General features: G+C 35.2%; 2 protein-coding genes across 4 annotated transcripts; one reads left to right on the top strand and one right to left on the bottom strand.

Annotated features, from left to right (window-relative positions):
* The first annotated feature begins 2,365 nt into the window (after nt 1-2,365).
* On the top strand, nt 2,366-7,675 carry DRP3A (dynamin-related protein 3A). Its single transcript, XM_079051555.1, has 19 exons — nt 2,366-2,876; nt 3,609-3,891; nt 3,991-4,019; nt 4,140-4,241; nt 4,328-4,396; nt 4,489-4,548; nt 4,621-4,734; nt 4,818-4,866; nt 4,962-5,071; nt 5,165-5,257; nt 5,344-5,436; nt 5,511-5,648; nt 5,743-5,856; nt 5,969-6,064; nt 6,188-6,239; nt 6,335-6,477; nt 6,559-6,708; nt 6,875-7,027; nt 7,118-7,675. The coding sequence occupies exons 1-19, from the start codon at nt 2,490-2,492 to the stop codon at nt 7,397-7,399; spliced, it is 2,517 nt and encodes an 838-aa protein (XP_078907681.1). The 5' UTR covers nt 2,366-2,489; the 3' UTR covers nt 7,400-7,675.
* Nucleotides 7,676-11,433: 3,758 nt separating this feature from the next.
* Nucleotides 11,434-13,958, bottom strand: LOC145117015 (GATA transcription factor 24-like). Of its 3 annotated transcripts, none has more exons than XM_079053318.1 (8): nt 13,216-13,958; nt 12,922-13,005; nt 12,693-12,826; nt 12,437-12,544; nt 12,297-12,368; nt 12,092-12,197; nt 11,938-12,014; nt 11,434-11,849 (listed from the first exon to the last, which is right to left on the bottom strand). In XM_079053318.1, exons 1-8 carry the CDS (start codon nt 13,669-13,671, stop codon nt 11,813-11,815), a joined length of 1,074 nt encoding a protein of 357 aa, XP_078909444.1. In that variant the 5' UTR covers nt 13,672-13,958; the 3' UTR covers nt 11,434-11,812. The 3 variants fall into 3 exon arrangements, with proteins under 3 accessions (XP_078909444.1, XP_078909443.1, XP_078909445.1); XM_079053317.1 differs by having other exon boundaries at nt 11,943-12,014; XM_079053319.1 differs by lacking the exon at nt 12,297-12,368 and having other exon boundaries at nt 11,943-12,014; nt 13,216-13,957.
* Between the last annotated feature and the right edge of the window lie 1,145 nt (nt 13,959-15,103).

Raw genomic sequence — 15,103 nt, 5'->3', positions numbered from 1 at the left:
TCAAGGAAATCAAGACACCAATAACACACCAATACTACCAACAATGGCTCAAGGGCTCAAAAGGGCCGAATCTAGGGTTTTTCAGTGACTTGGGAGTGAAGGAGGCTGAGGAGAAGCAACCCTAATCATCTCATACTTTTAAATACCCGAAAATTAGAGTTTTGGTGCATCAGACGCTCCTTACATCGTGAGCACTTCATGCTCACGTCGTGAGCCTTAAATGAGCTTGGTCAACAAGTCAACGATCACTCACCGGAACTACTCCAACTTCCAACGACCATAACTTATTCGTTTCAACTCCGTTTTTTACGTTCTTTATATCCACGGAAAGGTGGCGAGAAGCTCTACTCATCTATAAACTTATCATCACCTCAAAACATTCCGATCAAAAATCCAAAATTCATAAAGAGCTCGAATTGCCACTTTACCGATATACCTCTTGGCTCCAAGGCACAACCCAAACTCCCGAATCACCTCAATTGCATTATCCGTACCTAAATGGGTGTAGATCTCTCTTTTCCAAAGGCCCTAAGCCTTATGATAACCTATCTTCAGGCCACATTCCCGAATTAGGAAAGCGATTCAGAACAGGGCGTTACATCTTACGCATGAATTTGAAGCTAGTTTTTGTGTCTTGCATTTGCCTCTAAAAGAAGAAGAAGCTTATTCCTCTTCTTTCACCTTGCTCTATTTTGAAGTTTGTTTTGGTGATTAAAGTTTTTCTTTGTGTCTTCCTTTAGTGCTTATTTTGTCAAACACTTAAAGGCTTAAACAACAAAGTATAGAAAGAAGGAAACTAGCATTTCTTGGTACCTTAATCTTGGTGATGGATACTTGTAGAGAAGATCATCCTCTTTGATATTTCCATATTCATCAACACCTCAAAACCAAGTGGGTTTAAAGGCTCCAAAGGTTGTTATACTAAAACACCATATTGTTGGTTTTAATATCATTCTAACATCTTTAAAAAGATTTTTGTTGGTTTTGTTTTGAAACATACTCGAAAAATTCTAATGAATTTTTAAAGCTTCCGTTGCGGTTTTTGTGAAAAGTTTTCTTATTTTATGTATCAAAATCCATCATTAAGAACCCTGCACCCATTTTTTCGTCATGTTATTCAAGCTACTGATATTTTATAATCTTCATTTTTAATACGTAGTGAATTATGTATTGATATTATCAATAACTTTCTTGTAAGTTTACAATATATATAGTTTTAAGAAATTAAAAAATTCAACAAATTTAACGAACCGGGTACCCGGTATTGGAACCGCTAACCGCCGGTTCCGGTTGTGGTTCCAACATTTTAAGAATCGCCAGTTTTGATTCCGGTTCCGATTTTAGATAATTAGGACAGATACCCCTTATACTTATCCCTAAATTTATCCATTAGAAACTCTAAGAGTATAACCTCTCTTGTTCTTATTCTAAATTCGACTTAGAATTTGGGAATTTCCCAAATATGAAAATCCTTTTAGGATTAGGATATGTTTTGAATAGGCTTCCATTAAGTTTCAATCATTAGATCATCAACATAGTTTCATTATACTTTTACATGGACTGATTTTGAGTTTAAGTGTTATTTTGAAGCTTAACCCCGTTTGGCCCAAAATCTTTCGTTTAACCTTATTTACTTTACTTTTAACTCGTTTTATTTTGTTTATCTTTATATATTACACTAGTTATTCAAATACAAAACGTATATTACCTAATGACTACTTTATGTTTAATATTTATTTTTTATAAATAAAAAAGTAAATATAGGGCAATTATTTCGAGGCTCCAGAAGGGTATTCGAGACGGAACTTCCCACCCCCGAAAACTAAACGGGGGTAAAACCCTCACCGCTTCCGCCACCAAAACTGAAAACACTGTAAGAATAACTCTCGTATGGAAACAAGATCACATAAGGGTTTTTGAGATTTCTAACTTTGAGGTAATCTATTTAGAATTTCATGCAACTAAAGAAAAGTATGAAAGGCAAGAGTTTAGATACATGGAAGATAAGTACATCCTAGACGAGACATGTATAAATATAGAAATCTTTAGAAATTTTATTTCGAATTGAAGTTGAAGCAGATCCAAAATAAAATATATAGATTTTATGATCATAGAAAATTTATTTAAATCACTAATAATACGTGGAAAAACGACATGTCACAATTCAAATACCAATCAGTGTTGCATAATTGAATAATATTAATCTCAAACCAAAAGTAAATTAACGAAGATAAATGTATATCCTGAAAAACCAAATTCAAATTTCGAATGTTTTAAATCGACAAATTGGACAACACGACACCACAATATATCAATTTCACCCCCTATAAATTGAAAAGTTTCACTTTATTCCCATCTGCTTGGGCGGCACGAGAATCTCCCACATCTCTTTCTAAACTATTTGCAACACAAACCACTTTCTCTCCACCTCCCTCGTACCTCTAGGGTTTCACACACTCAAATTCGATCTCACCACCCAATCCAGTTCAATGGCGGACGAACCAGTAGTCCCTTCGTCGCCTCAACAACCACCATCTTCATCCAACTCCAACGCCGCTCCTCTTGGCCACAACGTCATCCCCATCGTGAACAAGCTCCAAGACATTTTCGCCCAGCTTGGAAGCTCCTCTACTATCGAGCTCCCTCAGGTCGCCGTTGTTGGTAGCCAGAGCAGTGGTAAGTCCAGTGTGCTTGAAGCTCTCGTTGGCCGTGACTTCTTGCCCAGGGGATCCGACATCTGCACTCGCCGACCTCTCGTGCTTCAGCTGCTTCAGACGAAGCGGAAGCCTGACGGCACCGATGAAGAGTATGGTGAGTTTTTACACGTGCCGGGGAAGAGGTTCTATAATTTCAATGAAATTCGTAAGGAAATTCAGGTACTTCGTCGCAACAGCAAATTTGTTACTTTTTATCATCATCATTATAGTTTTTATATTACTATCTGAGTTGACCTAGCTTGAACTGGTACGTTAAACATTTATGAGTTTTCTCCAGTGAAATTAAAAAAAGCATTTCTTGCGCAGATGCACTTTTTGTTACTCAAAAAGATTTCTCATGTATATTTGAGATATTTTGTCTTTAAAATAAAGGGCTTTGAATACTTAGACCAAAAGCAGTTTTTTCTACCTACCAAGATTAATAACACACTGCCTGAATTCGTCAACTTCAGAAAACTCAAAACTACATGTCTGATAGAACCCTGAGTGTATTTTACTGGAGCTTAAAGAACGTGACATTTTAATTGATATGGATAATAATTCAGAATTTGTCCAACTGCCTGTTAAACCTAGCAACATGAGTCTTTGTCTTTCAGGCCAGCAAAGCATCTAACCTCTCATGTTCAAGTAATTTTTGTATATACTCATAAGCTGCACATCGGCTAGGTGATCAGATTATTCAGGGTTAGATGAGATCATGAGAGTGTCTTTGGTATAGCTCATCTGAATCAATTGTATGTTTGTGTATGAGGATTCATTAAGAGCAAAAAATGTTAGAGCTCTGATAAGTTTGGATTCTTTAAGCCTCTATGAAAAAGCTAAACTTTATTTTATGACAACCAACACAAAGTCTGATCATTGACACCTTAATTGGGTGTCTGAATACTGTAGGCTGAGACAGATAGGGAAGCAGGAGGAAACAAGGGTGTCTCTGATAAACAAATTCGTTTAAAGATTTTTTCACCTAATGTACTTGACATCACCCTTGTGGATTTACCTGGTATAACAAAAGTTCCTGTTGGAGATCAGCCATCAGACATTGAAGCTCGTATTAGGACAATGATAATGTCATACATTAGGCTTCCCAGCTGTTTAATCCTAGCTGTCACACCCGCAAATGCTGACCTTGCCAACTCAGATGCACTTCAAATCGCTGGAAATGCAGATCCTGATGGTAGGCACTGATTTCATTGAGTGATTTTTGGTAGAAAAACTAGAAATAGAATGAAAGTTCACCTCTTTAACATGGCTTCTTTTCTTTTTGTGCTGTTAGGCTACAGGACAATTGGTGTGATCACAAAGGTATACTATAAGTCTATAACTAACATACATGATTTCAGTTTCAGTTTATTCTTACTTCTCTTCCATTATTTAGTATTATACTTCATTTGTGACACAATGTTGTCCTTTTCGATGCTTTAGTTGGATATTATGGATAGAGGAACCGATGCACGTAATTTTTTGCTTGGAAAAGTGATCCCCCTTCGACTTGGCTTTATTGGTGTTGTAAATCGTAGTCAGGAGGTAATATTCTTTGTTCTATTATTACATATAATGTTAGTTTTCTTTAACTTTTAATCTAACAATGGTTTCCATATTCTTAAAAACAGGATATTATGTTCAACCGAACTATTAAAGATGCACTTGCAGCCGAAGAGAAATTCTTTCGCAGTCGTCCAGTATGCAACTTTTTCCTCCACCTTTAATGATTTATATATCTCTTTTTAAAAAAATATATTTTCATATGGTTTAACTAATTTTTATAATGTAGGTGTATAATGAGCTTGCAGATCGTTGTGGGGTACCCCAGCTGGCAAAAAAGTTAAACCAGGTAAAACTGTATTAGGGTTTTATCTGCTCATTAAGGATGAAACTTTATATTAACTTATGTCCTCTTTTGTAGATTTTGGTAAAACATATAAAAACAGTGTTACCAGGGTTAAAAGCACGTATTAGTGCTGCATTAGTTTCTGTAGCAAAAGAACATGCTAGTTATGGAGAGATTACAGAGTCTAAGGTTTTTAATCTGCTTATCAATCCTTTTTTCAGACAAGTTTTTACCTTTTTACCTTCTAACATTTGCTTTTTCATAATTTATAGGCTGGCATGGGAGCTCTTCTTCTAAATATTCTTTCAAAGTATTCTGAAGGTGATACTGGTCTTGTTGTTTTTATTTTTAAAATAAAAAGTACATGTGTATGTTTGGTGAATCTCATAGATGATCTTCATGATTTCTTTAAACAGCCTTTTCTTCAATGATTGAGGGTAAAAACGAAGAGATGTCAACATCTGAGTTGTCAGGAGGAGCAAGAATACACTATATTTTCCAGTCAATATTTGTCAAAAGTTTGGAGGTGTGTCATTTCACATTTTCACCTATTAATATTTAACACCCAAAATTCTTAGTTTGCAATAAGTATATTTAATCAATCGAGTTACTACTGCAGGAAGTTGACCCTTGTGAGGACTTGACTGATGATGACATCAGAACCGCTATACAAAATGCAACAGGCCCTAGATCTGCATTATTTGTACCTGAAGTAGGTTTTATTTTTATAAACCTCTCACTCACAAATCACAAGTCACATCTCCATACTTTTCTTTAACTTAACATTTTGTTACACAGGTTCCATTTGAAGTTCTAATTAGACGACAAATTGCTCGTTTACTAGATCCAAGCCTTCAATGTGCAAGATTCATTTACGATGAATTGATAAAAGTAAAACCTTTCTCAAAATCTATCTGCTCAAATTCTAATTGGAGATTGAGTTGACTGATTTGTTTATGCTTTAGATGAGTCATCGATGCATGGTGAATGAGTTACAGAGATTTCCTGTTCTCAGAAAGAGAATGGATGATGTGATAGGGAATTTTTTACGCGATGGTCTTCAGCCTTCTGAAACCATGATTGGGCACATAGTTGAAATGGAGGTATGCATCCAGCATCATTATATGTCTCTTTTAATTTTTTATTTATTTTTATTGTGACATGGTTGAAAGTGTTGCTGTTTTTTTTTTTGGGTAGATGGATTACATAAACACTTCACACCCGAATTTTGTGGGTGGGAGTAAAGCTGTGGAGGTTGCCTTGCAGCAAGTGAAATCTTCTAAGCTTGCAACAACAGTATCGAGGCAAAAGGTGTGGTTAATGGTTAATATAGTTTATAGTTATAATCTTATGTTTTATTGTAAGTTTTGTGGTTTTGGATGTTTACTTATATATTTTTTTTGATTGATTTTGTATTTTGTAGGATGGAGTTGAGTCTGAAAAAGCTCCACAATCTGAAAGGGGTATTAAGTCACGTGCAATTCTTGCTAGGCCTGTTAATGGAATTGTCACAGAACAGGTTTTTATTCTTGCATTTAACATTTAAACCCGTTTTAGCATTGTTGTTGGAGAATATTTTAGAGAAGCAGATTAAAAAAAAAAAAAAAAAAGTTAACATAGCTTTCGAATTGCATGTTTACAGCATAATCAACCAGGGTCTCGAGCAGTTGGTGAGGTTGAGAAGCCAATAGCTGGTAACCTTTTGTTTTAACAAAAACAAGATGTAATAACTTATAGAACCTTTTAGTAGCATAAAAAAAATTAAATGAATTTATTTGTATTTTTCAAGGAAGCACAAGTTGGGGAATCTCATCGATTTTTGGTGGGTCAGAAAGTCGCACTTCTGTGAAAGAAAATCCTGCAAACAAGTTGTTTAATGATGAACCTATTCAGGCTATGGATCATTCATTTTCTATGATCCATTTGAGGGAGGTATGTGTTACGTATGTAAAAATTCCATTTTCTTCAAAGATTATAAAATGCTAATAATGTGTGATTAATTTCCAATAATAGCCCCCAACAGTGTTGAGGCCCTCGGATGCCCCCCATTCAGATCAGGAATCCGTTGAGATTCACGTTACAAAGCTTTTACTAAGGTCATATTATGACATTGTCAGAAAAAACATCGAGGACTCGGTGCCTAAAGCAATCATGCACTTTTTGGTAAAATTACCATATCCACCCTCTTGACATATTTGTTCTTTTCTTCCTGTTGTTCTTGAAGCTATATATATATATATATATATATATATATATATATATATATATATATATATATATATATGGTTGATAGTTTTGATGAATTATGATCTATATATCTATCTATCAGGTGAACCATACGAAAAGAGAGCTCCACAATGTGTTCATCAAGAAGCTGTACAGAGACGATTTGTTTGAACAAATGTTACAAGAACCGGATGAAGTTGCTACAAAAAGAAAACGTACCCGCGATATGTTACGTGTTCTTCAGCAAGCTTTTCGTGTAAGTTTTGAGTTTTCCAATCTGAATTATAAAATAATAAATATATATAAAAGTTATAAGAAGTTGATTATATTTGTGGTTTTGTTACAGACATTGGATGAACTACCACTGGAAGCGGAAACAGTGGAGAGAGGTTACAGTTTGACAAGCAACGACACAACGGGTCTCCCAAAGATCCACGGGCTTCCCACATCATCTTCATCATCATTCTATAATGATTCATATGCAGCAGCTTCACCCAAGAACCAAAGGTCAAGAAAGTCAACATCTAATTCAGGAGAGCTGCAATCACCTTTTTATGGGAATGTAGAAGCCAATGGAAATAGTCGCAGTTCCCTACTTGGTTTCTATCCTACACTCGATGATCAGTAAACCCTCTCCTCTAGTCCCTCTCTATCTGAAAGAAATGATTCGTTTAGTTCCAGTGAAGTTGTTGATATTAATTAATATTAATATATAGAAAAATATAAAGTGCATTGTTTTGCTGACAGGAATAGGGTTTATTTATCTCAGTTTTGGAACCCATTTAAGTTCCATATTTTTTTTTTCACCAAACAAATCTCATAGCGCATTAGGAATAATTACTTGTCCTTGTTTCGGAGATTTACAAAGGAATTTCATTTATTGTGGTTTTTGCTTCTTTCTATACGCACTGGAATTATTGACTTATTGTTGTTATACCTGTTATATCATAGATCGGATGGAACAGAATAAATACAGGATATATAATAATTAAATAAACAAGGTAACAAGGTAGTTATATATTTTTTTTTATCATGTTTGGTTAAACATATTTTTTAATGTTGTTTGTAAATATTATGTATACTTCTAGTTAGGGTCAATCACCACATTTTCTGACGAATACTATAAAACGATATAAGCGTTTTGCAAAAATAGAGTTCCATACTTTTTTAAATTGATGTCTGTAATGGAATCTTTATGTGAAATTAAAAAAACATTTTGTATTTTTTTTGTTAAAACTAATGATATTTTTTGTGATAATGTTCAAAATATGGTCATTTTATTTAGTTGACCAACTCGTAATTATATTCTACCAAATTTTGGTGGTGGTTAAGGAATCTTTTATTTACATAATAAATCTTATTAGAACCAAAAAAAGAATATAACAAGCTTTTTCACTTTAGACATCTAAAAAAAAACTCACAAGGCTCCCTTCATATTTGTGCTGCTCTTGAAACTAGTGCGGCTCTATGTAAAATTTCGCATGTCTCTCAAGGTTTTGATTCATGGTCGTGGTCCTCTAAGGTTCGGAGGGAGTTGTGCTAAGAAACCATAATTTTTACCATATCACGTCACCACTATGTCATTCTTATCATAAAAGTGTGGTCATTCTTATCATAAAAGTGTGGTTTCTTTGCCACACAGTAATAATTTAATTTAAATAAAAACACCAAATTGCATAAATTCAAATAAGAAAAATACAAATAAAAATTAAAATAACTTACAAAAAAACACAAAAAACTTTAAAAAAAGTTCACAAATAACTAAAACATACCGTATGAAGTCTTCATCCTAGAACTCATCTTTCGAGTCATCCCAGGTGATCCAAATTGAGATTATGTGTTGAATCCCACAAAATGTGTTTCACCAAGTCAATGCAAAGATTGTGAAATGTTTCAGTGCTACATATCATTGCTCACCTATCCATGTACTCATCGCCGCCAATTTTTATTGGTTGTCTCGGGGATGATTTCATACTCGTCATACACACATATCGCTCTTCCTTCATCTTCAATAATCATATTATGCAATATGATACATGCATACATAATTTCTTGAAGTTTTACCTCACCGAAAAGAGTGCTGGTTTTTTCAGTATGTACCAACATTTCTTAAGAGATTCAAAGTCCTGTTCGATATCCTTCCTAACACTTTCTTAAGCTCTCTTTAATTTTTTCCGTCTAGAATCATGTGTACACGAAAATGATTTAACACACACAACATACTCATGGTAGATCCCATAAACAAGATAATAACCATACTATATGGTTTTCAATGCACTTGAAAAGAAGAATCTGGTGCAGATCTGTCATAAATGTTATTAAATATAGGTGAAAGATTAAGAATGTTGATGTCGTTAATCGAACCGAGAGAACAAAAAAAAACATGTCAAATCCATAAATCCTGTGACGTCATCGCTTCAAGTATGACCGTTGGGTGACCATGATCACCTCGGGTAAATTGACCATGGTGTGAGGTAGGGAAATTTCCCATGCCCAATGGAGAGAATCTAAACTTCCTATCTATCCAGGAAAGCCATGTACGCTAGCATGATGAGGGAGCGAAACCTGGTGTACCTCTAGCAACGGGACGTTGTTGGAAGAAAGTACACTCCCTCGTTAAATTTTGACTATACGTTTATATAAATGTTTGAACATTCTGAAGCGCCTTTAGAATTAGTACCATTGAAAAATGGTATTCTCATCAAAGTAATCTTGTATCAAGTGTTGTTGGGCATCTTCACGGTTTCTCTGAATATATCTTCGTGTTCTCCGTTGTGAACTTTCGGCTTCGTTATACATAGAGCGTTATACGTTTGCTCCACTATTTGAGCAACACCGACAACAACATCAAACATAAATTGAAGTTCTTCAGAAGACGAAGATGACAATATTTTCTAGTGATTTTCAGAGAAATAGAAATTAAAAGATATAAGAATTCGATTTAGGTTGCTAAAAAAGAATATATATATATATATATATATATATATATATATATATATATATATATATATATATATATATATTCCTCAGCGCCACTGTGGCAAAACCACGGTCTTACCGCACCCACTTTGTTGGGTCTAACACTCCCTAGAGCCCTAGAGGCACTCGTATTGTTGTGTGGGACCCTCAACATGTTGACATGATGTTTTTAAATAACACCGACGAGGTCATGCATTTTCTTATTAAAATTCATAGCTCCAACAAGAGCCTATTCAGTTCCATTAGACTAGGGGGAGTGGGTGCGGTTTCACCTGCGGTTCCGCCACATCATCACCCAAAACACCGCCCCCTCCCTGCGGTAAGAACCACAGTTTCTCTTTCTTCACCTAAATAGTGCTTCACTCCTCCTACTCTCTATCTTCTCTATTCAATTGTTTCTCTCTCTCTTCTCATCCTTTGGTATACCCCACCTTGCGTGCGGCAAATAACCACACTTAATGTGGTAAAATTGACATGACACTTATGTGGCGCCTATGTGGCAGAGGAGGGAGTGCGGTTCTTATGACATCACTCCCTCGAGTCTTATATCATAATAACCATATGCAACGTTGTCCCCTATGGGACTCTTTATATCATAATAACTTATGCACACGTGGGACTCGGTTTGTCCCCAGAACCATATGGTTAAACATTCTTTTTGGTTCATCATATGTTGTTTAGACATTAAAGACAACACCGCAAATGTTTCTAGTATTTCTCGTTATGTGAAAGATTTTCGTGACTGTGTCAATCAGATTGATACTGAGGAGCTCAACTTTAAAGTCATTTTTTACACTTGGACCCAAAAGCCTAATGGTGATAATGGACTTCTTAAAAAGAATACTGAAATCCCCATTTCCTCTCTTCTTTCCCTTCCGCTCTGTTGTCTTCCTCCCTTACTATACCTCTGACCATAGCCCTGTTATGCTTTCTTTCCCCTCTCACTCCTCATTTAAGCCCAGGCCTTTTAATTCCCAAATTTCCTTACCCATAAAAAAGATTTCAAGCAGGTTGTTGCATCTTAGTGGGATCCTAATATCTGTAGGCATCATATGTTCAAGGCTTCCTAAAACCTAAAACGTTTGAAAGACCCTATTAGGAATTTCTTAAAGAGCCATGGCATTCTTTCTACAAAAGTCCCTAACCTTCGAATAGAGCTTGATATTGTCTAATTTGTTATTTATAGAAATCATGAAAACATGGATCTGCATCAAGAGCATAACTCGTACCTCCAGGAACATTATTAATACCATTTAAAATGGAGATGGTGTATGGGTGAATAGTGATGATGTCCCCGATCTTCCTCTGTTTTGCTTTCATTATTTTCTCAACACTTGTCACCCCACTCAACCAATTCATGCCTCTCTTCTCTTTTCTCAAAAAGCTTACAAAAAATGAGTTGGTCTTTAAGGGCCACCTAGCACCCGCATTGAGTCTCCATCCATAGGGTTGCTTTTTCCCTAGCATGTATGGTTATGTATGTGTCTTTGTTGTTCGTGGTAATTTAAGTTTATGTTTGTACATAACTGTTCTGACCTCCTTTCCTTTTGTTGTTTTATGTAATATCTTGGCTCATAGGGCTTGTACAAGGGCCCCTTTTCTTTACTTTAATCCTGTATATTATACTTATTTTTTTCTATTAATAAAATTTTAACTGGGATATCATCCTCTATCCAAAAAAAAAAAAAAAGCTAACGACCCGAATGTATTTCATGTTCAATGAGGTGAGCAGTGAGCTACCAATGTTACAAATCGTGAATTTAGAAGTTACATTGCGACCCTATAATTATAAAAGAAAAAATGCTATATATATATATATATATATATATATATATATATATATATATATATATATATATATATATATATAATGCAACTCCCATTTCCCTCAAGACGTAAACCAATATCTACAATCTTTGTAAACAGTAACTACTCTCTTATTTTACACCTTTTTTTTCCTTCAACATATCTCCATTGGCTTTGGCTGCTGCAACAAATAACTGAACAAGCCCTCACCTTTCAGCAGTCACAGCTGAACCATGTCCTCCATTAAAAACCACATTTACACCATCACTTCCATTCCCTTCCCCACCCCCACTCTGCAAATAAACCAAAAACACATCAACACAAATGCCAAATGATATTATTATTATTATTATTATTTAAATCTGAAAAATAATTGTGTACCTCACCTGCACCTGCTCAATAATAGTCTTTCCAGTAGTAGGGTCTGCTAAAACCTTGTTAAGATCCCTTAAAACCCCCTGTACACATTACAACTCAATAAATCAGTTAAGAACTTCAACATCAAAATTAATTGATAAGAAACTAATTCACAAACCTTGTTAGCCCATTTCAATCCACATGCATTGCACAATGTCCTTGGCCCAGAAGGCCCACGACGCATCATTGGGGTTGAGTTTGAACTGATCCCACAGTGCCTACATCTGTAAAAAGTAACACAAACAACCAAATTACTGCTGTTTCTTATGCAGTAAAAGACAGGACATGACAATGCACAACAAAATAGGACAAAAACTGCAAACTTCTGTCCCTCTTCATCCTCGTAGAATGTTTGTTTAGTCCCATGTAACAAATGGACTATTGTCTTATTGAAGCTACAAAATAAAATAAAATATTAAAAAAAAAAAAAAGTAAAACCATTATGAAAAAAAAGGCTGCTTACGTTGTTTCTTCATCTTGACCAGGACCACCGTTCCAATCTGAAGAAGGTAAACCTGTTTCATCAGAATTGGCCTTGGATGATGTAAACTGCCCTTTTTTACGCTGCATTCTGGGAGTATAAAATGTGAATCAGATATAATATATCCACCTCAACTTATAAGCATATAATAGCTGCATCAAACTTTAGTATATATATATATATATATATATATATATATATATATATATATATATATATATATATATATATATATTACCTAAGAGCAACTTCCTTCCGTACAGTGTAACGGATTTTCTTATCAAAGCATCTTTCTTTTCTCTTCTCCCTGAATCGACTCAAAGAAGCAGCCCTTTGTGGTTGACTTGATCTTCCAGGGAACTCGTTTAAACCCTATTACATTTATACCAAAAAAAAAAATCTCTTAAAACAAACATGAAAATCAGAAGTCCAAACTTGTATGTATGAACAATCTGCTGTACTCATACCCTTTGATTTTGAGGGGGGATCCCTAAAGTAGGGGCACCAGTTGGTACTTCATAACCACCCAAAAGCAATAACACACCTTGCACCTGTAAATTTGTGGCAGATCAAGAACTAAATCAATCATCAATATCATGATTCAATCCTACAGATGTAAGCATGCATTGGTAATATCATCCCAAAAAGAGGGAAACCACAATAAATAATGGAAATTGTTCAATTAGGTCGGTAATGAATAACGAAGGCGGCATTTTCAATATAAGCAAACAAAACCCTAATGCCATAGAAAGAGAATAAACCTTTTCAGGCGAAACGGCATCGAAGACGTAAACTTCGCCCTGAAACGACAGGGTAAGCTGATCCGCACCTCCACCTCCACCTGCACCTGGAACTCCACCGCTAACAGGCTGAATTTCAGCGTCCTGTACATACAAAGCATGAGGCTGAACGCTCATATCCTCCATGCCGGTTTCGAGACTGCCGCTGTTCTGTAAAGTATTATGCTGGTGATGATGATGGGAGTTGTGGTTGTCGTAGCGGATCCGACTAGGGTTGTCTATAGACTCTTCTTCGCCAACGGCAACATCATCATCTTCATGTACAACCACATCTTCAACTACGTGATGTTGATTATCGTTATTATTGATGCTAATTCCCTGTTGCTGATGATGATGCAAATTAACGGGTTGCAGATTAACGCCCTCGTAAATCGATGCTTGATGATGGCGTTGATTATTAATATTGGCCTCCGACATTCTCCAAAACCATCAAACAAACCCCAAAAATGCAAAAAAATTTACAGAATTCTACGATAGATACATATGAGAATGAGATCCAACAAATAAAACCGAATAATCGAATCAGAATTAAGCTTCTTGTGAAATTAAGAGGAACGTAAGAAAGGGCGTAAGGGGGGAAAACAACCTTTTTGAAGTACAGAACGAACCCTAATCGTAGTAGGGATTAGGATTACGAGAAAACGGATGAGGCTTTCACAACATTCGATTAGGTACTACTGGTATATGCACTCTGTGTGCCATAGAACATAGAAGGTAGGCTTACAAATATGACGTCACTCTTTATGCTTAATGACTTGTACCTTGTGCAGCTTAGCATTGTTTGTTTCGTTGGATTATAATAAAACGATTAATATATAAAAATTTAGACTAAATTACATAAATGGTACTGTACTTTACAAAAGTCATACACTCAACCCTTAAGTTCTTTTCTTGATGGGATAGTCTATTTTTTTTTTGAATTGTTGTAAATTTTGTCTCTTACCCATGTAAAATTACTTTTAAGCTTTCGAGTTTTGATCTATCAAGAGTTTAGAGCATACGGTGTGAGTCGTGTTGCTTCTTGTTGTGGCTGAGTTGGCAACCCATAACGCCGTTATAATATCAAAAACACCGCCCCCCCTCCTTGTTGCATCTTGTTGTGGTGCTTCTTGTTGTCTCCATGACAAGAAGAAACGTGATCACCTATTGGCTGCCAAATTATCTCTCTCTATCTCTCTCCTCTTAACATGGTGTTATAACACCATGAACACCACCCCCTCATCTTGTTGCTTCTTGTTATAACACCACTTCAAGTTGCCCATACCATATGCTCTTAGAGGCGTGTGATGCATCGTCGAGAAGCTCTGGACAAGTCGAAACTTTTGACAAACTGTTCGTTTAATTCTTAAATTCTACTTTTCTCAAATTTTTATTTTTATTTTATTCCGCTTTAATGACATAATATTTGTTTTCATTTCTTTCTAATTTTTTGTTTTTATTTAGGAGCTTAATTTGAAGATTTTAATGTCAATTTCAGTTTTTCAAATTTTGGCATATCTTTCAAACTTAGCTCGTTCTATATAAAAATGTTTTGTAAGCCTTTCATCAGTATTTTGAAACTAGTAATAAATCCTCAATTAGTATTCTTTATTTTTGATTTTATTTTGCGTTAGAAAATACAAAAAGATAAAAACTTTTAGACCAAAACCAAAAATGTTGAATCTAGAGCCATAAGCCATTTGCATGATTGCACTCTACCATGAATTTATAGGTAACCTTCTACTCGACTTGCTTCATATAAAAATCAATATTTTGTTGCAGCATGCATGTGACATCCCCATTTTCACGGTCAGAAAATACCGATTTTGTTTATGCTTTATAAAAATCAGAGTACCTCTTTTAATAAAAA

The sequence above is a fragment of the Lactuca virosa genome, chromosome 5, assembly GCF_052849685.1.
Source record: "Lactuca virosa cultivar CGN04683 chromosome 5, Lactuca_virosa_CGN04683_v6, whole genome shotgun sequence".
Lineage (NCBI taxonomy): Eukaryota > Viridiplantae > Streptophyta > Magnoliopsida > Asterales > Asteraceae > Lactuca > Lactuca virosa.
Note: the sequence above shows the minus strand (reverse complement) of the source record. Positions and strands in the feature narration are given on the sequence as shown.